Source organism: Canis aureus, chromosome 31, assembly GCF_053574225.1.
Source record: "Canis aureus isolate CA01 chromosome 31, VMU_Caureus_v.1.0, whole genome shotgun sequence".
Classification (NCBI taxonomy): domain Eukaryota; kingdom Metazoa; phylum Chordata; class Mammalia; order Carnivora; family Canidae; genus Canis; species Canis aureus.
In genome coordinates this window covers 16,391,352-16,414,772 of record NC_135641.1, presented here as the reverse complement: position 1 = coordinate 16,414,772, position 23,421 = coordinate 16,391,352, and the positions used below count along the sequence as shown (strand labels likewise).

The 23,421-nt window shown below is 49.5% G+C and overlaps 1 protein-coding gene across 3 annotated transcripts in view; it reads left to right on the top strand.

The window, feature by feature from the left end:
• The window catches only part of AHRR (aryl hydrocarbon receptor repressor), a 78,080-nt gene that overhangs the window by 46,681 nt on the left and 7,978 nt on the right, over positions 1 to 23,421 (top strand). The window contains exons 1-4 of one of the 3 annotated variants that reach the window (XM_077879689.1): positions 11,451 to 11,540; positions 13,501 to 13,672; positions 19,911 to 20,040; positions 22,054 to 22,187. In XM_077879689.1, the coding sequence (XP_077735815.1) occupies positions 13,619 to 13,672; positions 19,911 to 20,040; positions 22,054 to 22,187 (318 nt within the window). In that variant the 5' untranslated portion in view covers positions 11,451 to 11,540; positions 13,501 to 13,618. Of the gene's footprint in view, positions 1 to 11,450; positions 11,541 to 13,500; positions 13,673 to 19,452; positions 19,694 to 19,910; positions 20,041 to 22,053; positions 22,188 to 23,421 lie in introns of those variants that run through there. The other 2 variants (XM_077879687.1, XM_077879688.1) reach the window with 2 other exon arrangements.

The window sequence follows — 23,421 nt, the reverse complement described above, 5'->3', positions numbered from 1 at the left end:
AGAGCATCCCCTGCCTCGGTGTCCCTCATAGAGCGGGCTGCAGCTCCTGGTCCGCCTCCTGGTCTCCAGGCTCTGCTTGCCCTTCAGTCCTCCTACTCTGAGAAATCAGCCCTTGGTTATCTTCCGTTGTGCCTGCAGGACCCATATTCCAAAGCCCCTTTCAGTTTTCTTCAGGAGTTCAACAGAGGCCTCCAGTGGGCTCCCTGCTCCCACTGCAGCCCCTCACCTCATCTGCTTTGGGCCCGGGCCCTGTGACCAGCCTGACGATGTACATGAGGCATCCCAGGCTGACCTGAGGGCACTGCCTTCCGGCTCATGCCCCTTTGAAACTTTGCCCTTTCCTGGCTCATGAGGCTGTGCCTTCTGCCCACTCAGGGGCCTTCCTGTGGGGTCAGAAGTGACAGCTCCTGGCCCCATCTCTGTGGATGGATCAGGTGTTTGGGACCTGAGTGGGCCTGGCCTCTTTGTGGCTTTTAGCTCATTAGGACTCTGAACACCTCCCATCTATTAGCCCATGATCATCTACCTTTAGCCCCCCACCATCACCATGAGCCCCCAAAGTCCACCATGAAGCCCCGCCATCCACCATGAACCCCCCAATGTCCACCATGAGCCCTGGACCATCCATCTTTAGCTCCTGACCATCCACTATGAGCACCCTACCATCCACTATGAGCCCCTCGCCATCCCCACCATGATCCCCCAACCGACCACCTTTAGCTGCTGACCATCACCATGAGCTCCCCACCGCCTACCATGAGCCCCCAACCAAACACTTTTAAGCCCCTGAATATCCACCCTGAGCCCCTGGCATCCACCATGAGCCCTCACCGTCCACCATGAGCCCCCCATTGCCCACCATGAGCCCCTGATGTCCACCGTGAGCCCCCGACCATTCACCATGAGCCCCCGACCGTTCACTATGAGCCCCCCACTGCCCACCATGACCCTTAACCATCCATGGGCACTGGATTGCCCTCACTGCTTAGTGACCAAGTGTTCACTCAGGCCCTACTCTGCCGGGGGTCTTGTAGGCTCAGACACGCGTGTCACAGGCCCTGCCCCCACAGAGCTCCCAGTCCCTGGAAAGGTCCCCAGCACAAGGTGGGCCTCCTGGACCAGGTCCTGGGCCGGGTCCTGGTGGGGAAGCCCCGTGGAAGGAGGAGAGCTGGACTCGTCAGATCTCTTGTTCACTCACTCATTTTAATGTTTTCATCTGTGAACCCTGAGAAATTGTAGCCCAGAGTCGTCAGGTGGAGTTCTAGGGACTATGAGAAGGGTTGGTGTTTGGGAGGACCTTGGGGCCAGTCCTGGGCCATCCTGGGTTCGCAGGGGAGCAGCTGAACCTCTGGGAGCCTGAGAATGTGCCTGTAACCTGGGCTCTGGGCGCCTGGTGGGACCCTGCCCTTGTCCCGTCTCAGAGCATGCCACCCGGGGGCCTGGGGACTGCCCACCAGCACCCTGGCTCACACCCCAACCTCGCCTTAGGAGGAGGCCACCCGTGCCCACCTCATCTGCAGGCTTGGCCCTCGTGCCCTCCTTCCTGATGGTGGTTTTCCACCAAGAGGGCTTCAGCCCCAAGCTACCCCCTCCTTCCTGCTGCTCAAACATGGTGGGGCATAAGGGGAAAGGGGGCCCGGGCTCTCCTGGGTGGAGGAGAGGTTCAGAGCCTGTCCAGAGACAGGCTGTAACCCAGAGGTCTAGGGGACCCATGGCAGCCAGGCCAAGGCTGGTGGTCCAGGACACGTCCAGAAAGCAAGGTCAGAGATTTTGGGGGGTCAGTGAGGTGAAACCCTCCAATCATCAGGACCCCCGATGGCATGGCCCTTCTTCCTCCCATGGGCCCTCAGACTAAACTCCACAGGAGATCCTAGTGTTAAAATACATGCTTTATTCTCACTTTGGTGAAGTTGATTTTACCATGTCTGATCTCGAAATCATGTGTCCAGCCAGAGTCTTGCATTCTAGTTCTAATTGTGATTATTCATGGAAGCATTGATTCTATGCTCTCTCTTGCTGGGCAGGGCCTGTTTAACCCCATGGGTGGTCACTGCTGTCCTGTGTAGTCCCAGGGAGAGGAGTTCGGCGTGGGAGCCTGCACCGGTGCTGGGCTCTGCTGCCCTGGGCGGGGGGCGGCCGGGAGGGCCGGGAGCTGTCCTGGCACCATCTCCCCATCAGGTCAGTGCCTCAGGGAGGTGGGCCCAGGGACCCCAGGGGCATTGGGTTAAGCAGAGCAGGGCCAGGACAGCACGAGGGGCCTCAGGGTGCGCACCTGCCTCTGTGTCTGTGGCCCGGCTATGGTCGGCCCACGGCATCTCCCAAGAACCGTTTTCTAGAGCTGTTGCTGCCTCGTGGCAGAAATTCAAGGCTGAGTTTACTGTTTGTGGGATCTATAAACAGCCAGTCATTCCGCTCCCTGAGCAGGAACGCGCCTCGCACGCACGCAGGCCCCATGGAGAGGCCGCGAGTGATCTGGCTCCAGCGGGGCCCAGCAGCTGCCCGGTGCCCGCGCCTCGCGTGACTGCGGCCAGCCGGCCTGGCCTTCTGGCCTTGTGTTGTTCTCTGTCGCCTTGGCGACGGCTCTCAGGGGACTGCGCTGCCCCCCGCTGCTTGAGTCCCTTTATTCCAGGGAGGAGCCATGAGGGGCCGTTTAGAATTGTTCTTTTTCCCTCTTTTTGTTCCTCTGCTGTGACCTTGACGAAATGATCTTTGAAGTACTTGCCGGCTATTTTTTCTGCCATGGGACTGGACGAGGTCAGGATATTCAAAGGGTTTGCCAAAGGAAGTCCCGGGTTTTTCAAACATTTGCCTTTGGCCCCATAGAGGGGCTGCAGGGGCAGCAGTGTCTGGCGGGGGGTGCGGGGCGAGGCGCTGGCACCGCACACCCTCACCTGCACTGACCCCGTGGCCTCCTTGAATGGCAGGTGCACGTTTCGTGACTTTCAGTAACTGAACAGAGATGATTTTTTTTCCCCTTAAAAAAGTTCAGTCTTCAGTTTGGGTCCAAATCCTTTTTTCCACTTGGAAAAGTGACCTCATTTTCCATGTACCATGTTTAAAAAAAAACACAAAACTCTTGTAGGATTAAAAGAGACTGGGAGAAAACAAACGTTGGTGATGCATACTTGAAAGACGGTCCCACATGTGTAAAAGTATTTGGCGTGATGATTCTGGACCAGAATGTCAATCTGATATTGAATCCATATGACTCGGCAAATAGCGTTTTATGGCCTTTTTCCTTTTCTTAAAAAAAAATCTTCTGCCTTGTGAGTTAAAATTAAGGTTGTTTTTGGTTGTGACTAATCTCATAAAATCTTTTTTAAGAAGGCATTTTATACACTCCAGCCCCGAACTGTCCTTTGGTCTCTGAACTGTCATTAGCAGGACATCCTGACGCGCGGCAGCCCCTGCGCTGGGAAGAGCCATTCCAGGAGCTGGCAGACCGCGGGTACCCCTCTTCTCTCTGGTGGTGCCTGGAGAGGCTGGCGCCAAGGACCCCCCACCAGCCCCCAGCCTCACCTCAACTCGCGCAGCAGTTGCTCTGCCTGCCCACCCTGCAAGCACATCACCTGGCCTCGAGGCCTGCAGATGAATTAGGTCCTCACCTTTAGTGATGACAGCAGTCGCTCAGACAGTCCATTCGCAGAACAGATGTCCTCCCTCTGTGGGGGCCAGTGGGGTCCAGATCCCGAGGGTGGGGCCATGGGAGGGTGCTCCCATCCTGGGATCAGGTATGGGCCTCTGTGGTGATGCCCAGTTCGTCCCAGGGTCCCTGTCACTGCGTGGGAGGTGGGTGGTCCCGACCCATTCTTGCTGCCACCCCACAGCCTGCCACCCCTATGGGCACCAGGCCCCAGGGCCGTGCGTGGGGCAGGGGGAAGGCCAGGCACCCAGGTAGAGAGGAGCTCCAGCACCGCCGAGGTGAAGTGCTTGAAGCTGGCACGGGGTCAGTGGGTGCTGGGTGCCCTCTTACTCAGCAAGGCCCCCACACCTGTAGGTCATGTCATCACGTGTGTCCGTGTCTCTTTTATCTCAGGCAGAGAAGGCAGGACTTTTGGTAAATGATATTAACAAATCCCAAATGTTTACAGGTGCCCCCCACCAATACTCTATGTCTGAGAACAGAGGCCCCGGGATGGAGGGCACAGGCATATTAACTCTCAAATAGTCCCCTAGGATGAGGTCTGGGCAGATACTGGACCTTCCGTTCACCACTCAAAGGTGTTAGGGGAGTAGGACCACATTCGTCCCGGGAGCGACTCGGGCACTAAAGTGACAGCACAGTTTGTTTGCCTCCTGGAGACTTTCTGCTAGACGCCTATGTGGTGTGAGGTCATTTTCCTCTTCAGAAGCACCTTAGGGCTCGGTGGTGGGGGCTTCGCAAGGAGATGGACCGTTTAAATCCATGGCCATGGGCAGGGGGCTGCATGAGGCTGGGATTTCTTGCACAGAAAACTCAGCACAAAGTCTGAGTCCTGTGGTGAAGTCACTGCCCTGGTGTTTGAGCCTCTGCATCAGAAAATTGTCCAAAACCTTGAAACTTTCAAGTCACGGAGCAGCCAGGCCAGCCCAGGATTATCTGGAGGGGGTGGTTTTATATCAGACACGTATCCTGACTGCCTGTGAACACCTCGCTTCTTGAGTGCTGTTTGGATGTTTTTTTTTTTTTTAAGATTTTATTTATTTATGAGAGAGAGAGAGAGAGGCAGAGACACAGGCAGAGGGAGAAGCAGGCTCCATGCAGGGAGCTCGATGCGGGACTTGATCCCGGGTCTCCAGGATCAGACCCTGGGCCAAAGGCGACACTAAACCGCTGAGCCACCTGGGCTGCCCCGTTTGGACGGATTTTGAATCTTACTTCTTCCCTCTTGAATAAGAAGACCTTTGGCAAGTGTCTATTTTACATTTTCATGAGTACTGTGACCTTCCCTTTTTGAATTATACTTCAGTGGCCGAATGTGTGGCTTTGCAGCAGAGCGGGCTCTGCGTGAGGCTGGAAGGCTTCATCCTTTGCCCTGAGGCTTTTCCCAGGGACTTCAAGTGCCGTAATACCACCTTGGGGAGGAACACCAGCTCTGGTTGGTAGGTGCACGTCCCCCACACCTCTGGCCCCAACACAGAAGATACACATCTGAAACGACAATTGCATGTACCTTGAGAGGAAGAAGGCAGAAAATCTCTCACAAAGTTATCTGAAAACAAAGTAGGGAGCAAGCAAGGAAGAGAAGGCATGGCTCAGAAGAAGACACGTTCCCGTGTGCAGGTCCTCTGTGGCGCCGTGAGAGGCCGACACAGCACCGCGCAGTCTGGCAGCTCGGGGTTGTGACGGTGGGGGCTCCGGCCCCTGCCACGGCCAGCTCCACCCTGTGCCACACGGCGAGCCATGTTCATGCAGGAGCTCAAGGGTGCAGAGCAGGGAGGCTCCCCGGAGCCCAGCTCCTGCCTGTGACAGCCGGCTGGGAGCCGTTTGCAGATCCATGTGATGTTATCCTGAGCCGACTCTCATCACACTGGCAAGCAAGAGCGGAGCCGGGGGTTGGGGGGTGCCTGCGCCACTTGTTTCTATGGGCAAGTTTTAGGAAATCCATAAGGAGCAGAAAACCCACGTTCCTCAAGCCACTGCAGAGCACAGAAGGCAAGGAGAGGGTAGGCTGCGAATTCAGTGAAGTCAGGATGCCCTGCACTGAAGCCGGATGGACAAACCCGCTCATGTGCTCCTGACGCTGGGCGAAAGAACTCTAAGCAGCAGTGACGTGAGTCTGTACATGTCATAAAAGAATGGGCCGCCGCGGCCACAGGAATAAGGGGATGCTCCAGGTCAAGTCAGCAACTCAGCGACCTGAAGGGGAAAAACCGCCTCCTGGGTGATTCTCCAGCCCAATAAGGCAGGTGAACAAGACGCGGTAATGACAAACGGTGGACAGAGCACTATTTACTGAAGAGCCCATCCTTGTCCCAGTGGTTCGGGGTGACGCCTGCTTCCCCTGCCATGTTCTCACTGGCTGGGGCCTGTCTCTGGCCTCCCTCCGCCGCCCCCACTGCCATGACTGCAGAGGTCGGCAGCCCTCCCTTGCCCCTTGCGCACGCCTCCCGTGTTTTTGGTGCGCGTGTCTCTCCCGTAAGCAGCGTGGCGCAGACAGGGCTGGGTCCGCTGACGGAGTCTCCTGGAAGGATGGGCATCTGCACGATGCCAAGTCGTCTCCAGGAACAAAGGAGGTCTTTCCATTTGTTCACGTGTAATTCCATGTCTCGAGATGCTCTCAAGCTTTCTCCCCATAGAGTTTGCACATTTCTTGTTAAGTTTAGTTATAAAGTACTTGGATCTTCTTTGATGTGTTTGTAAATGAGGTTTTATCTATTATCACACCCTCTACTTTGGTCATTTTTCTAATACAAAGTATATAATATGAAGTACAAAGTACAGAAAGATTATTGAACATATGTATTTCACTGTCTATCCTGCCTCCCTACTGAATAATTTTTTTTTAGTTATTTTATCATTGGTGTTCTAAGATTTTCCAGAAAAACAGTGATTTCATCTACAAACAGAGACCATTTTACTTTCCCAGTTCCCTCTGCCTCCTGTCAGCCTCTCCTGCCCCGATGCAGCTACTCCATCTGATGCTGGTCACCGTGGGACGGGAGTCAGCCAACGTTTTCTTTAAAAGGCCAGATAGTAAATATTTTCAGCTTTGTGGGCCATACGTCGCCACAACTCAGCACTCAGTGCAAGAGTGGCCGCAAACAATAAGTAATGAATGGGTGTGGCTGTGTTCCAGTAAAATTTTATTTACAAAATCAAGTGGCAGGCCAAATTTGGGGCTGTAGTGTGTACAGGCTGGAATGGGAGATCATGGGTATCTTTGCCTCACTTCCTGATCTTACTGGAAACACAGAACATTTCCCTACTAAGTAAGTTGGTGCCTTAGGAATGACACACGCACAAGGACACTATCCTGTTAGGAGTCTACCTATAATTCCCATTTTCTTAAGAGTTTTTATAAAGAGTAAGTTCAAATTTCGTGGAAGGCTTTTTTACCATCCATGGAGGTAATTATAAGACTTTTCCCCTTAGATCTATAAATATGGTTTATTATGCTAACGGATTTCCTAATATTGAGTCAACCTTGCATTCCTGGAATAAATCTACTTGGTCATGTGTATTGTATTTCCTTAATGTGAAATTGGAGTCTGTTTGGTAATATTTTATCTGCACATGCTCATTAAGAATGAAAGGCCTGTAATTTTACTTTCATTGTACTTTCCTTATCAGAATTAAGTGTCAGTGCTATACTTCTAAAAATAATTAGAACATTTCCCTCAGTTTCTATGCTCTGGGACAATTTATGGGGCATCAATGTGATCTGATCTTTAATTCTTGGTGGAATTACATTTTAAAGCCATCTGGGCAGGGTACATATTTGTGGGCTGGCTCCTTGGTAACTTCTTCTGTTTCTTCTACAGAAATCAATTAAGGTTTCTGTCCCTAATGGGTCCATTCTGGTAAATCATATTTTCCTAGGAAAACATACACTTATTTAGGTTTTCAAATTTATTTGTATAGAGGTCTTTCTCCTACTTTCCTTTAATTTGTTCCCCTCTGCCACTGCCAGGGAGCTGGGTTCTGGCATTTATCCCATGGATTTGTTTGGCCTGCTCTTGGGCTCTGTGTAAACAGACACACAGGTCCCACAATCCGCATGGTGGTTCCCACATTAGGGTTATTCTGCAGTGTGTTCGCAGGTTGATAGCTGCTGGGTTGTTTCCAGAGTTTGAGTCTTGTGAATAAGGCCACTATGAACATGCATTTTGGAGTGTTTTTGTGAACACACCCATTTCACTTGGGTGAGCACAAATAGTGTGGCGTTTCTGGTCATAGGAGAGGTGCACATTTGTGTTTATGAGGAATCACAAGATAGTTTCCCAATGTGATTGTTGCATTTTCTGTTCTTACCAGTTCATACCCTCACCAACGCTTAGTGTTACCTGTTTTCTTGACTGTAATCATCCCAGTGTGTGTGAAATGGTATCTTAATACGATTTTCATTTGCATTTTTCTGATGACTAGTGATGTTGGTGAGTTTCCATCTGTAGTCCATTCTTCCATCTCCTTAGTAAAATGGTCTGTTCAAGTCTTTAGCCCATTTTTTAAAAATTGGGTTGTTCATCCTTTTACTATTGATTTATAGACCTTCTTTATATATTCTGGGTAAAGTCCTTTGTCAATGTACCATAAATATTGTTTTCTCAGTCTGTGGCTTGTGTCTTCATTCTTAAATAGTGTCTTTTAATAAAGCCCAGTCTGTCAAGTTTTCCCACGAAGGGCTAGTGTTTTGTCCTATCCATATCTGCCTATCCCAAACTCATGAAGACATTTTATTTTCCTCTAGAAATCTTATGACTATGGGATTTTATCTTTAGTCCTAAACTATGTCTTGAATTAATTTTTGTGGAATCAGATAGGAGTCAGTGTTCATTTTTTCCGTATAGACAACCAGCTGTTCCAGACACGTTAACGCCATGTTGTCCTGGTTACCACGACTTTACACTAAGTCAGAAGTCAGCATAAGTTCTGAAATCGTGTCCTTCTTTACCATGGTTTCTTTAGTAAAGTGGGCCCTTTGCACATGAGATTGGGATTGGGTGGCATCACATCCACAGATGGATTTCGGAAACTGGACTCCATCTGCACAAAATCTTTCTTTTTTAAAAATATTTTATTTATTTATTCATGAGAGACACAGAGAGAGAGGCAGAGACACAGGCAGAGGGAGAAGCAGGCTCCTTGCTGAGCAGGGAGCCTGATGCAGGACTCGATCCCAGGACCCTTGGGTCACTCCTTGGGCCGAAGGCAGGCACTCAACCACTGAGCCACCCAGGCGTCCCTGCACCTTTCAATCCAAGAACATAGCATATCTCTTGGATATTCGGGTTCTGCACGTCTTTTATTAGATGTATTCCTAGGTATTTTATGTTTTTTGATATGGGACTGGAGTTTTCTTTATGGGAAGGTTTTTACTACAAATTTGATTTGTGTAGGGGCACCTGGGGGGCTTAGTGGGTGCAGCACCTAACTTTGGCTCCAGTCATGATCTCGGGGTCCTGGAATCCAGCCCTGTGTCACTGGGCTCCCTGCTTAACACAGAGTCTGCTTCTCCTTCTTCCTCTGCACCTCCCCCTGCTTATGCTCTCTTTCTCTCAAATAAATAAATAAAATCTTTTTAAAATTTTCAATTTGTTTAATAGATATTAGGCTATTTAGATTTTCTAGTTGTTCCTTTTTTGAGAGAGAGAGAGAGCATGCACGGGGTGGGGAAGGGCGAAGGGGAGAGAGAGAGATTCTCAAGCAGGCTCTATTCCCAGTGTGGAGCCCCATGCAGACCTCGATCTCATGACCATAAGATCATGACCTGAGCTGAAATCAAAAGTTGGATGCTTAACTGACTGAATCACCCAGGTGCCCCTTCTGGCCGTTCTTATATCACTTTTGTTAGTATGTTTCAGGGAATTTGTCCATTTCATTGAAATTGCTTAATTTATTGAATTTCATTCTTAATATTTTCTTACTACTCTTTTCATGTATGTAGGATCTGTAATGATTTTAAATCTCTGGTGGCAGTAATTTTTATTTTTTAAAAAAGCATTTTTTAAAATTTCATTTATTTATTCATGAGAGACAGAGAGAGAGAAAGAGAGAAAGAGAGAGAGAGAGAGAGGTAGAGACAAAGGCAGAGGAAGAAGCAGGTCCATGCAGGGTGCCTGATGTGGGACTCAATCCTGGGTCTCCAGGACCACGACCTGGGCAGAAGGTGGCACTAAAACACTGAGCCACCCGGGCTGCCCAATTTTTATTTTTCTTGATCAAATTTGCTAGGGGCTTATCAATTTTATTAATCTTTCCAAAGAACCGAATTTGACTTTGTTCGTGATGTTTATTATTTGTCAGTTTTAAACAATATTATCAATTGTTTCCATTCTTGCTTTTTTTTTTTCTTCCACTTACATTGGATTTGATTGTCTCCTTTCCCCTAGTTTCATAAGAGGAAACTACACACTTTCTTCCTTCCATAGCTCACTGGGACTTAGCACTGTCTTTTCTTCTAATATGTACTTGGAAGTTACCAACTCCCTTTGTTCTCATCATGACAAGGGCATGGATTTGTATAGTTTTGCTCATTCTTGTTGTTTTCCATCATTTAGAAGTGAAGGTATTTGGGTTTAAGTGGCTGCCATTATCCTAGGATGCCTAGAAAACTTCAATACCAGTCATTTAAAAGCTCTTATAAATTGATATTTATAAACCCTAACAGAAAAATTAGCACATGATGTGCATGGACAGTTTACTTAAGAAGTACAGGTTAGCAGTGAATGTATGAGATCTCATTAATATCAATCCCATTAATACTCAAAGATATGAAAATTATAGTAATATTAAAAAATTATAGTAATATTAAAAAATATTTAAAAAATATTAAAAAATTATAGTAATATATAAAAAATTTATTACTTAATAAGTTGGCAAAAAATTTAAAAAGAAACAAAGGAACAAAGGAGGAAAGAAGAAAGAAAAGTACTACACATCATCCAAAATTAAGGGAAATGAGTATTGTGATACACTGCCATTAGCCACAAGCTTCATAAAAGTTGATCTAAAGTCTCTAAATGTCTGTATTTTAAAGATACAAATTGAAATATTTATGAAGTCATAACCTAGTTTTTCCTTAAGTATAGATGAATATCTCCTAAGTGAAATGAATCAATTCCAAGAACATATTAAAAATTATGAGTCCTGCATCAGGCTCCACAGGGAGCCTGCTTCAACCTCTACCTGTGTCTCTGCCTTTCTCTCTGTGTCTCATGGATAAATAAATAAAATATTTAAAAAGTAAAAATAAAAATTACGATGAGACTTACCCCATAATATGCAAGAATGATTCATCATCAGAAACCTGTCACCAAATTTGCCACATTAATAGGCTAAAGAAATATTATGTGATTATTTCAGTAGATGTAGAAATAGTGTTTGATGGAGGTCAAAATTTTTTCATGATAAAACCAAGGAAAACCATAACACAGGCTGGAAGAAAGGCATGAACAGAGACAGTCCACATAGTGAAGTAAGGCTCGTATAATGTCTAGGTACTGGTGGAGTCTCAGCTCGTCATGATGATGTTTGCATTTTGTGAAACATGAGTTTTATAATCACTAGATAAAGAAGGACACAAGTCTTGAAGCTTATAACCCATGACCAAGATCCCCTGTCATCTGCTAACTTGGGATCTGTTGCATAAGAGTCATAAATTAAAAGTGGGTGTTTCTGGAGGTTGTGAATACAGACTACAAAATGGGAGAAATGGTTGAAAATGCAGCAAAAACAATCCTTGCACTTTCTCATTGTGAGGATTTTAAGAATGCATGCAGGAGCCAACTCAAGTTCTTGTCTCTTCTAGTCTCTCGATGGCTTTGCCCTCGTCGTGAGTGCAGAAGGCATGATATTTTATGCGTCAGCAACAATCGTGGACTATCTGGGCTTCCACCAGGTAAACAGCTCTTCCATCTACTACTCAGTGGCTCCCACTGTCTTGCATGTGCTTTCTGTCTTCCAGCCTTAAACACCTGTAAAATCAGGCTTCTCCTATCATGGAGCTTTTATCAGGTAAGGATTTCCACACCTCAGCTTTCTCTAGGATTTGGGGTCATGCAAAACATGTGACAGTGTCCACGGTGTCACAAGCATACGGGACAGTGACTTCTGCTGGCTGTGCCCTGACCACCGTCTCTCACTCAGTGAGAGGCTGGTGAGCACCAGGGCGCCTCTCCTTGCTGCAGTATCCCTGTCTGGAACCTCAGGTAGAGGGCACGTTCAGGGAATGGTGTGTTCTGGAAATGCCCTTACTGGGGATCCCTGGGTGGCTCAGCGGTTTGGTGCCTGCCTTTGGCCCAGGGCACGATCCTGGAGTCCTGGGATCGAGTCCCACATCGGGCTCCTGGCATGGAGCCTGCTTCTCCCTCTGCCTGTGTCTCTGCCTCTCTCTCTATCATAAATAAATAAATCTTTAAAAAAAGAAAAGAAAAAAAAAAGAAATGCCCTTACTGATGTGCAGACAATTCATTCATTTGGCCCGTTGCCCCAGGCCTGCCCAGGCTGGATGATTCCAAATATCTGGGCAGGGCTCTGGGGTTGAGACCCATCAAACACTGGAATCCTCCTCCAAGAAGAGGTGCACTGGAACCCCCACCCATGGCCCAGGGAGAGAAAAGGACACCTTTGCCTGGACTCTGAGAGGGAAGGAAGTTGCTCATGAGAAATCCAAAGCTTCAGCTTGAAGTTCAAATCCCAAACTCACACTCTTGTGTGAGGCAGGCCCCCAAGTCCAGAGCTAGCAGTGGACAGAAGAAATCTCAGGGCCCAGGGAAACACAAATATGACCTTTCAGCAGTAGGGTCACAGCCATTCTCTCTGAAGAGGGGTTCACCATGCAAAATTATGAACACACTCCATTCGACATAGAAATAGGCAGCTTAGAGAAAGAACAAAACAGAACTTTGAAAAATGAGGCATATCGTGTGTCTATCAGTCAGGGTCCTATTTGGAGGCAGGAACTGTGAAGTGATTTGAATGGCTTAATATAAAGAATTACTGTAAGTTTAGTATAAAGAATCATTAACTAGGAACACAAGAGCACAGAGTGTGGAGAGGCCACAGAGCCTGCAGGAGGCCGGGCCCTCCTCACTGGTGAGGGTGAGGCCATGGCCCCTGGGTGGTAGAGAGGTCACGGAGGTGCCCCAAGCCAGGGGAAAACTGCCCACCAGGAAGCTGGCCAGGTCCTGGGGGAGGCTACCCCATGGCGGGCAGACCTGGGCCAGGTGTGGCCGACACTCAGGGGCCCAGCCGCCCTCCTGTGGTGCCAGGAGAACCTTTGCCAGCAGAGGGGAAACGTGTGCAGGATCCAGGATCAGAACCAAGTGAGGCAGTATGTGGAGTTGATAACAAAAATCTCGCTAGGTAGGTGGAAGACCCAAGGGTGCCCAGAAGCGAAGGGCAGTGGAAGCCAGTATCAGACAATGAGGGTCCTTTAACACATGTGAAAATTCAAGTCGGTCTGAGACCCCTGAGGCTGATTGGAGCATTCCATCTAATTTCCATGAATTGTCAGTTTGATTCATATCCAAAACTGAAGTGGCTGTCACTGTACAGATGATTCTGGGAAGTGGTTCCTCTTACACTCACCTCTACATTTGCTTTCCTACCACCTGAGCCCAGGACCGAAGGGTGACACATGGTGTCCTGGCCACTGGCCTTCTCACAGGATGGCCTGGGTCGGCCCTGTGGCTCGTGGAGGCAAGGTCTGGCCAGGACCCCCAGACAGGGCTGGGTGTGGGCTAGCTGAAGTGTGGTGGGTGTGGTGACCACCAAGGGCACTCCTGGGGCCACCCGGTCAGACAGTGGGTCTAGCACAGCCCTACTCTCTCTGAGCCTGTTTCCTCCTCCATGAGCAGAGCAATCAGCTGCCTGGTGACACTCACGGGAGGCTGCAGTAGGTGATGATAGGGCCCCACCACTGTGTCCTTGGGTCTGTCTCCGCCTCCTGAAGATGTGCAAGATGCGTGGCAGGAGATGGGAAGTGCTGGGGAAGACATCACCCAACAGAGGAGCCCCCTGACTCTCAAGGTAGCTGTGCTTGCATGGCTCTCTAACCACGGGGCCCCTTGTGCAGCACGGAGCTCAGAGGCCCGCTGGTGGCCACAACCAAGCTGTGGACACCATGTGATTCCAGCCTCCAAACGATGAAGCCCTTGGTTTTGTCTCCCTGACTCCATGTACAAGCCCCAAATCTAGAAAAATGGGTCTGGTCTGCCTTTTCCAAGCTCAGGATTCTCCTCCTCCACTGTGAGCTGAGTTGCCCTGTGGATTCTCCAGACACACCCAGGGTGCCCACCTTCAGCCATGATCTGGGGGCTGCCTCGGTGGTAAATACAAATGTCCTGAGGAGCAGCTATGGTCCTCTGCCTAAACATACTACCTGGATTCTCTGTTTTCTTGGAGCTTGGTTATTTTCCACCAAGTGTTAGATGCAAAATAAAGTTTTGCCTTTTATTATAAGGAAATTGTTTCCAAATGCCATTTAATCAGGCATTGCCTCTATTTATGCAAAATGTTTCAGGAAAATATTAGAACAGCTTTGTGCTGTTGTGAGCTTCTTTCACAAAATGCTTTAAAAGTCGGAAATCCATTATTTTAGTATCTTCAGATTCAGGAGTCTTTGTGATGAACAAGTTTTAGATGCATATTTTAGTTGCCATTGACATTTACTGATTCAAGACATGGTCGGTTCCCTCAAAGGCCAGCAGCTGGGGGAATGCTGTCCCTATGTGAACCCGGTGATGGCACTAGAGCAGCTAAGATCCCACAGGCAGGTACCAGATGTGTACACAATTTGCACAGAAAGTAAAGATGACAATGATTGGAATGAGGTTTGTAAAAATTGGTAATGATTTTATTCTTAACTCCATAAGTGGTGACTTAGAGCTAAAATAAAGGCTGTGTGTACTTTATCAAAGCTGTGTTTGTTTTTCCACTATTTGATTTTTGCTCCACTATTTTTTTACCTATTTTTTAAATTGAAGTTTGATTTGCCAACATATAACACCCAGTGCTCATCCCGTCAAGTGCCCTCCTCAGTGCCCATCACCCAGTCACCCCAACCCCCCGCGCAACCCCCCGCCCAACTCCCCTTCTACTACACTTTGTTCGTTTCCCAGAGTTAGGAGTCTCAGACTCATGGTTTGTTTTGTCTCCCTCTCTAATTTTTCTCACTCATTTTTCCTCCTTTCCCTTATAATCCCTTTCACTATTTCTTTTTTTATATTATTTATTTATTCTTTTTAAAAAAGATTTTATTTATTTATGAGAAAGAGAGAGAGAGATTGAGAGAGGAAGAGAGAGAGAGGCAGAGACATAGAGGGAGAAGCAGGCTCCATGCAGGGAGCCAATGTTGGACTCGATCCCAGTACCCCAGGATCAACCATATGATGATTGTCCTCTCTGATTGACTTACATCACTCAGCATAATACCCTCCAGTTCCATTCACGTTGAAGCCAATGGTAGGTATTCTTCCTTTCTGATGGCTGAGTAATATTCCATTGTATATATAGACCATATTTCGCTCCACTATTTGAATAATTATTATGTTACTCTCTCTACTCCTTGTCACATCTCCCCACTGCGTATTTTTCTCGACCTTGCTCTGTAGGGAGCAGATCCTGGGACAGGAAGGAGACTAAGGGCAGTCAGACGTGTCACACTAGTCGGTACTTTATTCCCCCAACCTGAAAAGTATCCATACTGGATACGTCCTCAAATTTGTCTGAGTCAGAAATATCTTTCCAGTTGGTCTGTCTCCTGGTTTGGTTAAGCTGCAGACCCCCTCTTGCATTAATTCCACAATCCTGTCCATATTAATTAACTAAGGTGTGGGAACACATGAACAGGGACACCCGCTTTCTGGGATTCTGCAAAGCATGGGATCACCCACCAAAACTCACGAGAGAACAACTGAATGACAGTCCCTGTGTATTAACTCACCATGGGAACTGTGACTGCCCGGTGCTCAGAGGTCAGCATGGGGAAATGCCATCATCTACAGCAGGATAGAGGAATACCAAATTCCCACAATGAGTCAACCAAGTGGTAGGCAGTACCTCACACAAAATATAAAACATTATTTATAGAAATTAAAGAAGAACTAGATAAACAGAAGGATATGCCATATTTATGAATTGGAGGGCTCCAATGATCATTATAAAGATGTCAGATCACGTTGTAGAGGTGCTGACATAAAAAATGAGCAGCTTTAGAGAACCCAGAAGTGGACCCTGAACTTTATGGTCAACTAATATTCGATAAAGGAGGAAAGACTATCCATTGGAAGAAAGACAGTCTCTTCAATAAATGGTGCTGGGATAATTGGACATCCACATGCAGAAGAATGAAACTGGACCACTCTCTTTCACCATACACAAAGATAAACTCAAAATGGATGAAAGATCTAAATGTGAGACAAGATTCCATCAAAATCCTAGAGAAGAACACAGGCAACACCCTTTTTGAACTCGGCCACAGTAACTTCTTGCAAGATACATCCACGAAGGCAAAAGAAACAAAAGCAAAAATGAACTATTGGGACTTCATCAAGATAAGAAGCTTTTGCACAGCAAAGGATACAGTCAACAAAACTCAAAGACAACCTACAGAATGGGAGAAGATATTTGCAAATGACATATCAGATAAAGGGCTAGTTTCCAAGATCTATAAAGAACTTATTAAACTCAACACCAAAGAAACAAACAATCCAATCATGAAATGGGCAAAAGACATGAAGAGAAATCTCACAGAGGAAGACATAGGCATGGCCAACACTCACATGAGAAAATGCTCTGCATCACTTGCCATCAGGGAAATACAAATCAAAACCACAATGAGATCCCACCTCACACCAGTGAGAATGGGGAAAATTAACAAGGCAGGAAACCACAAATGTTGGAGAGGATGCGGAGAAAGGGAAACCCTCTTGTACTGTTGGTGGGAATGTGAACTGGTGCAGCCACTCTGGAAAACTGTGTGGAGGTTCCTCAAAGAGTTAAAAATAGACCTGCCCTATGACCCAGCAATTGCACTGTTGGGGATTTACCACAAAGATACAGATGCAATGAAACGCCGGGACACCTGCACCCCGATGTTTCTAGCAGCAATGGCCACGATAGCCAAACTGTGGAAGGAGCCTCGGTGTCCATCGAAAGATGAATGGATAAAGAAGATGTGGTCTATGTATACAATGGAATATTCCTCAGCCATTAAAAACGACAAATACCCACCATTTGCTTCAACATGGATGGAACTGAAGGGTATTATGCTTAGTGAAGTAAGTCAATCGGAGAAGGACAAACATTATATGTTCTCATTCATTTGGGGAATATAAATAATAGTGAAAGGGAATATAAGGGAAGGGAGAAGAAGTGTGTAGGAAATATCAGAAAGGGAGACAGAACATAAAGACTCCTAACTCTAGGAAACGAACTAGGGGTGGTGGAAGGGGAGGAGGGTGGGGGGTGGGGGTGAATGGGTGACGGGCACTGAGGGGGGCACTTGACGGGATGAGCACTGGGTGTTATTCTGTATGTTGGTAAATTGAACACCAATAAAAAATAAATTTATTAAAAAAAAAGAGCAGTTTTCTAGGTGGAAATGGCCAAGCTTTTGGGAATGCAGAGAGATGGGACTATCCAGGACCATCTGGAGAGGGCAAAGGAGTAAGAGTGGTGATTACAGGGCACTTACATGCTGGACACAAGACTGCCTATGAAACCCGGTTGTTGGGACAGTGTGGGATTGGCACAAAGGTTGATAAACAGGCCCACAGGACAGAACTGGGGGCTCAGAGCAGATACAGGTGCAGGATCGTGGGATTTATAGCAAAGAGGATGCTGCCCAGTGGTGGGGAAATGGTGGTCTTGTCAACAATCTGGGTGAACCGGAAAAGAAATGAATCCGGACTCTTACCTCACACCATGCATAGTAAATATCAAGTGATAGTAGAAGTTTCTAGAAGCTTCAGGACTGAGTTAGGGGATTGATGAGGGCAAGACCCCACGCATGAGGAAAGACTGATAAATTGGCTGCATTAGATCCACCAGAAGAGCAGGATGGCAGGCCAGGAAGTGGTGATGTTGTCAACAGAGCCCACCTAGCAGAGGACCCAATTCCAGAGCAGATGCAGAACTGAAAAATCAACAATGTACCTCAACGGAAGTCTGAGAGGAGGGCACAAACAGCTGACACGCGCCCTCCCACACGACATAGGCACACACGATCACACTTGTACCTGAAGACCAAATAATACGTGAGAAGATGCACAATTTCATCTTCATGATGTGCAGGTTAAAACCACGGTGAGAAACCATGGCACGTGCACCACTGTGGCTCAGACGCAGAAGGCTGGGAGTGTCGTGTGTCAGCCAGAGTGTAAAGCGACTGGTCTGCTATGCGCTGCTGCAGTGGCGTATTTGTGCACTCACTCTGGAAAGGTGCTTGGTGCTGTCTACTAACACAGGCCCTCTGGCACCCCCGACCTAGGAACCCTACCCTCAAGTTTGCACCTAAGAGCGATGCACTCAGACACAGCAGCACCTTGTGGGTTAGTCCAGGGGAAACACTCTCCCTGTGGGCATGGGAAAGTGCTGCCACACACACGGCATGGGTGAACACGTTACAACTGTGACGAGCGGGAGGACAGACATCGGAGAACAGTGTTCCGTTTACAAACATAACCAGACCGCAGCACGAGTAGGCTGCACCTCAGCCACCCCAGGAGGATATGGGGAAGGAGCTCTGAGAAGCTGTTGTGTCCTGTTTCCTGATCTGAGTGTTGGGTATACTGAGAACTCACTCATCCAACTGTATGCCTAGGATTTGGGCACTTCTCAACCAATATATTGTACTGAATCAGAGGAGTTTATTAGGAAAGCAGCCCTGTGGGAAGGGCACTCATGATCATAGGGCCACCAGATGAGCTAGGAGCTGGCAGGTGAGTGGGGGAAAGCCTGGTGTGTCCACTTTCACCATGAGTTGGTCTCTGCCTTTTGGCCCCAAGTTCACATCCAGAGCCTCTGACCCTGGATGACAATGACCAAGGAGCAAGCATTCTGACCTCTCTGTGACCACTTCTTTCTCTGAAAACACTCTCCGTGGACTAAGGAATGCACAAGTGATTGTAGTTCAGACTTCAAGTGATGATCATGTTCCTTTTCTACTTTCCTGCAGTTGCATCTTGTTCGACATTGGGGGGTCCCAGTGAACCTTAGCCATGGAATTATGGACCAGAGTTGGGCCCCTGGAAAAGATGGTGGGTCTCATCCAGTCTGGGAGAGCTTACTAGTTACTTTCTTTAGAAGTAAACTAACTTCTGGTCTTCGTTCTTCAGGAACTTCCTCTCCAGCTAATTATCATAATGGTCCTATTGGGAAATGACACAAACGTAGAAATGGCCTACTCTGAAGAAATCACCCAGTTGTTATTCAGGTGTCATTCCACGGCCAGGGTCTCAGTGTGGATAATGGGTGACACCCTTTAGCTAAAAGAGGGTAAGAGGGAGGTGTGCACTATTCCCTGAAAACTCTTCTGCTGACAACCGCAGTAGTCCTGTTCCTCAGAAGCCAATCTCTGTAGCCCGTGGTTGTAGCCTCTGTGCCCTGGACTGCAGCTTACCAGTGTAGACCTGGTGCCTTTGAGGGTTGGCCGCTGTGTTCAGGGTTCAAGCAGGTGGGAGGACAGAGGACCAGAGAGAGGGCTGGGGACCAGTAGGTCCTATGGCATCACAGAAGGAAGCAGCAGCCATGCCTGGGGATGGAGGAAGTCAATGGCTAGGAGGCCTGGCCAGGCTCTCACCTATTCTGATGGCGCCCAGCTCATCTGGCAGCTCCTGTCTCATGTTAAGACTCTGGTCTCACCTGGCAGTTCCCACCTCACTTCTCAGGGATCCTTTCCTAATAAACTTTTGTGATAGGACAAAAAGTGCCTGCATCATAAACACACAGCTTGATGAGCCCCCTGAGTCCTGGAGAAAAGTGGGTATCCTGGCCCCTGAAGGTGTTTGGTCTCCGAGCCTCCTGCTCTGTCCCCGAAAGCACAGCGTGGTGGGTGGGTGGGGGGCCTCGCACGAGTCAGATGTCTGGCATGCCAGGTGTATGTAAGATGTATCCCCCCAGATACGGAGTGCCCTCCAGGCCAAACTCCTGCCTTTCTCATGAGACATCTTTCCATGGCTAAGCCTGAGATGGTTTTTGCAATTATTAATCACTGGCTTTGTAAAGCAGGTTCACTTAGTTTAAAACAACTGTTGCCATGTTGCAGACAGATGTGATGCACCAAAACATTTACGACTATATCCACGTGGACGACCGCCAGGACTTCTGCCGGCAGCTCCACTGGGCCATGGACCCGCCGCAGGTGGTGTTCGGGCAGCCCCTGCACTCAGAGACAGGTGGGTCTGTGGGTCTTCTGGGGGTCTAACCAAGACTTGGAACAGTTTGTGTAAACATGTGGATGCCTCCTGAGAAAGGACCATCATACTTTCTCACCTTCTCCTTCAGAGACCCCATTCCACACACCCCTCCCTTTTCCAGGTGCCACCACTTAGCTCTCCAGCTCCTGCGTGCATGTGCATCTCTGGCATGGCTGGAGCGTGAGACCATCTCAGAAGAAGCTGCAGTCAGTGCTTGTCTCTCTGCAAACTTGCCCTCAAGATGCACATCTTCCAGGAAATTCCTTTGGCCCACATTAGACTCACCCGAAAAAAAGGCCCAAAGATTGTTGTCTCTTCACCCTTGTGGGCGAGTCCCTCCCTCGCCCAGCAAAGCACTTCCTTCAGATCTATGGCCGCTGCGCCATCACAACATGTGCCGCAGGCCTCCATCTCCATGATGGGTAGCGGAGCAGATGGGAGGTCGAGGGGAGGGGGTAGCGTCTACTGGGATCCCAGCCAGCTCTTCCACACACTTTGTCAGAAGTTGCAAACAATTCAAGAAAACCTTCTACCACAGTTTCAGGCAACACCATGATTTACCTCAAAGTTGAGTGAAAAAAGAAAACCCCAGGTGCCAATTGTATAAAACTCAGAAAAAAACAAGACCACTGATTCATAATCATACGTGCAGTTGTACTGAAATGATATTTTTAAGGGCAAATGATGAAGGCAAAATTTGTCAGAGCAACGATCTCTGTGGGGATGAGGATGGGTGGGTAGCCTAGGGAGAGACGCCAGTGGTGCTCAGTGGAATTCACATGTGTGTGTGTGTGTGTGTGTGTGTGTGTGTGTCCAAGAGACAGGGCAGGCATGCAGTGGGGGCATGTGATAGATGGGGGATGGGTGTTGTGGCGGATGTGTGTGTGCATGTAGTGGAGCAGATGTATGTGTAGAGGTGAGTGGGTGTATGGAGGGTGTGGGTATGTGAGGGTATTGGTGGGGTAGGTGTGTATATGGGTGTGTATGTGGCAGGATGTGTGTGTGGCAGGGTGTAGGGGGCAGAGTATGTGTGCATGGTGGGGTGTGGATGTGTGTGGTGGGGGTATGTATGTGAGGTTGTGTGTGTCTGAGAGAGGGTATGTGTATAAGGTGGTTGTGTGTGTGACGTGAGGTATGTGTGTTTGGCAACATGTACGTGTAAGGTAATATGTGTGTTTGAGGTATGTATGGGAGATGGGATGTGTGTGGTGCAGTGTGTGTTTGTGTGGTGGGATGTTTGTGCATGGTATGTGTGTGAGTGTGTGTGCTGTGTGTGAGGTGAGGTGTGTGTGAGGTGATGTTTGTGTGTGAGGCGGGGTATGTATGTGAGGTGGTATGTGTGCAAGATGGGGTGTGTGTGGTGTGTGTGTTTAGCAGCGTGTATTATGAGGTGGTATGTGTATGTGAGGTGTTTGTGAGGGTGTGTGCAAGATGGGGTTTGTGTGGTGTGTGAGATGAGGTGTATGTGTGCATGGTGGGATGTGTATTGTGGGGTGTGTGTACAAGGTGGGGTGTGGATGTGTGTGATGGTTGCATATGTGTGGGGTGGTGTGTGTGAGGGAGGGCTGTGTGTATGTATATGGTGGGGTGTGTGTCAGTTTGGGAGTGTGTATGGTACATGAGTTGGGGTTGTGTGAGGCTGTATGAGTTGTGTGGGCAGTGGGATGTGTGAGTGGGTGTGTATTTGTGGGGGAGTGGCAGCACACAGGGCCCAGGCAGAGGGCGGTGGTGTGGGAAGCCTGCGTGTGACTGTATGTGACTGAGTGCGTGTGTGAACATGAGCATATGTATATGACCGTGCACGCGTTTGTGGCTGTGTATGACCATGTGTGGCTGTACATGAGCGTGTGCACACATGCGTGACCGTGTTGACCGGGCGTGGCTGTGAGCACACGTGCGTGGCCGTGGAAGGGGCAGGCCACTCAGCCCGTGCAGCCCGAGCCCCCCGGGGCGCACTCACTGCCTGTCCCCCCCTTGCCGTCGTGGCCACAGAGGACGCTGTCCTGGGGAGGCTGCTGCGCGCGCAGGAGGGGGGCGCGGGCTCGCCCACGGACTTCTCCGCCTTCCTGACGCGCTGCTTCGTGTGCCGCGTGCGCTGCCTGCTGGACAGCACGTCGGGCTTCCTGGTGAGTGCGCGCCCCCTGGCGGCCGGTGGCCGTGTCACCTGCGGACTCGCGCCCCGCCCCCCTGGACACCTAGAGACCCCCCGCCCCCCGCAGGCTCCGCGCAGGCGCTCTGCGAGCAGGTGCCTGGGAGTTCCATCTCTAGCTGCTCTGGCCCCTGGGGAGAGGGGCGGGGGCAGGGGCGACCCCGGGCCCACCCAGACCTCTGCCGGCCTGGCCTCCCGCGTCCTGCGAGAAGCCAGCCCCGGGACCTGGGACCCCAGGACGCCCAGGCCTGCGGATGCGTGCCCTGCTCCCCAGCCCCGCCCAGACGGCGGGCCCCTCCGGGTCTCTCACGTTCCCTTGAGGCCATGCAGGGGTCCCCGGGAACGGTGCACCCTCAGCGGCCGCGGGGCTGGGAATTTCCAGGAGGCGCTCAGCCTGTGTGGGAGGGAAGGTGGGCAGAGGACAGGGGCGTTCCCCTGGATGGTCTCCCAATAGCTGTGAGGCCAGGGAGCCGCGGAGCAGCCCCACAAACCGGGGAGAGCCCAGGCGGCCCTTGCTTGTCACCGCCAGCTCCGGGTGTCCTGCCTGCTGGTGTGTCCCACCTTTTGCAAGGTGCCCTCCATTTCCCGGATTCACTCGGGCCTTTCCCATTACTGTTGTTGAGCAGCTTCTGGGAAGTGCATGCCCCAAGCCACTCTGCATCCAAGTCACCCATGGGTTCTGGGCTGAGCGGCAGGCTCCTGGGACTGAGAGATCCCACGGGGTAGCCTCGCCACACGCCGGGCTCAGTGGGAGAGGCTTCATCATCCCACTGGCCCACCGGTAGGCAGTGTTTTCCATTAACCCTCTCCTATTGGCTGGTCTTTTTTTTTTTTTTTTAAGAAAAACATTGCCCGTATGTAATACATATCCAACCATTTCAGAAGAGCAGAGAACAAAACCCAAAAAATGTCCCTCCTTTGCATACCCAGGCCCCTTTCCAGATGTCTGTGCCCCAATACTGCCCTTCCTGAAGCTCCCCTCACCCAGCCTCCCCACTGCCTGCTCTGCCCTGACCAGTGTGAGTGGGCTGAGCTTGTGGTGGTCTTGTGGGCTCTCCGGGAACTCCGGCCCCCTCTGCACCCCCCCCCCCCCCGCCCGCCCCGAGCCTCCCTGGCTGATCCCCCTACACACTGGATGTCCTCACCTGAGATGCTGCACTTCCAGAGTCCAATGTCACCCACTCAGGCCACCCAAGCTGTACGGTTGCTCT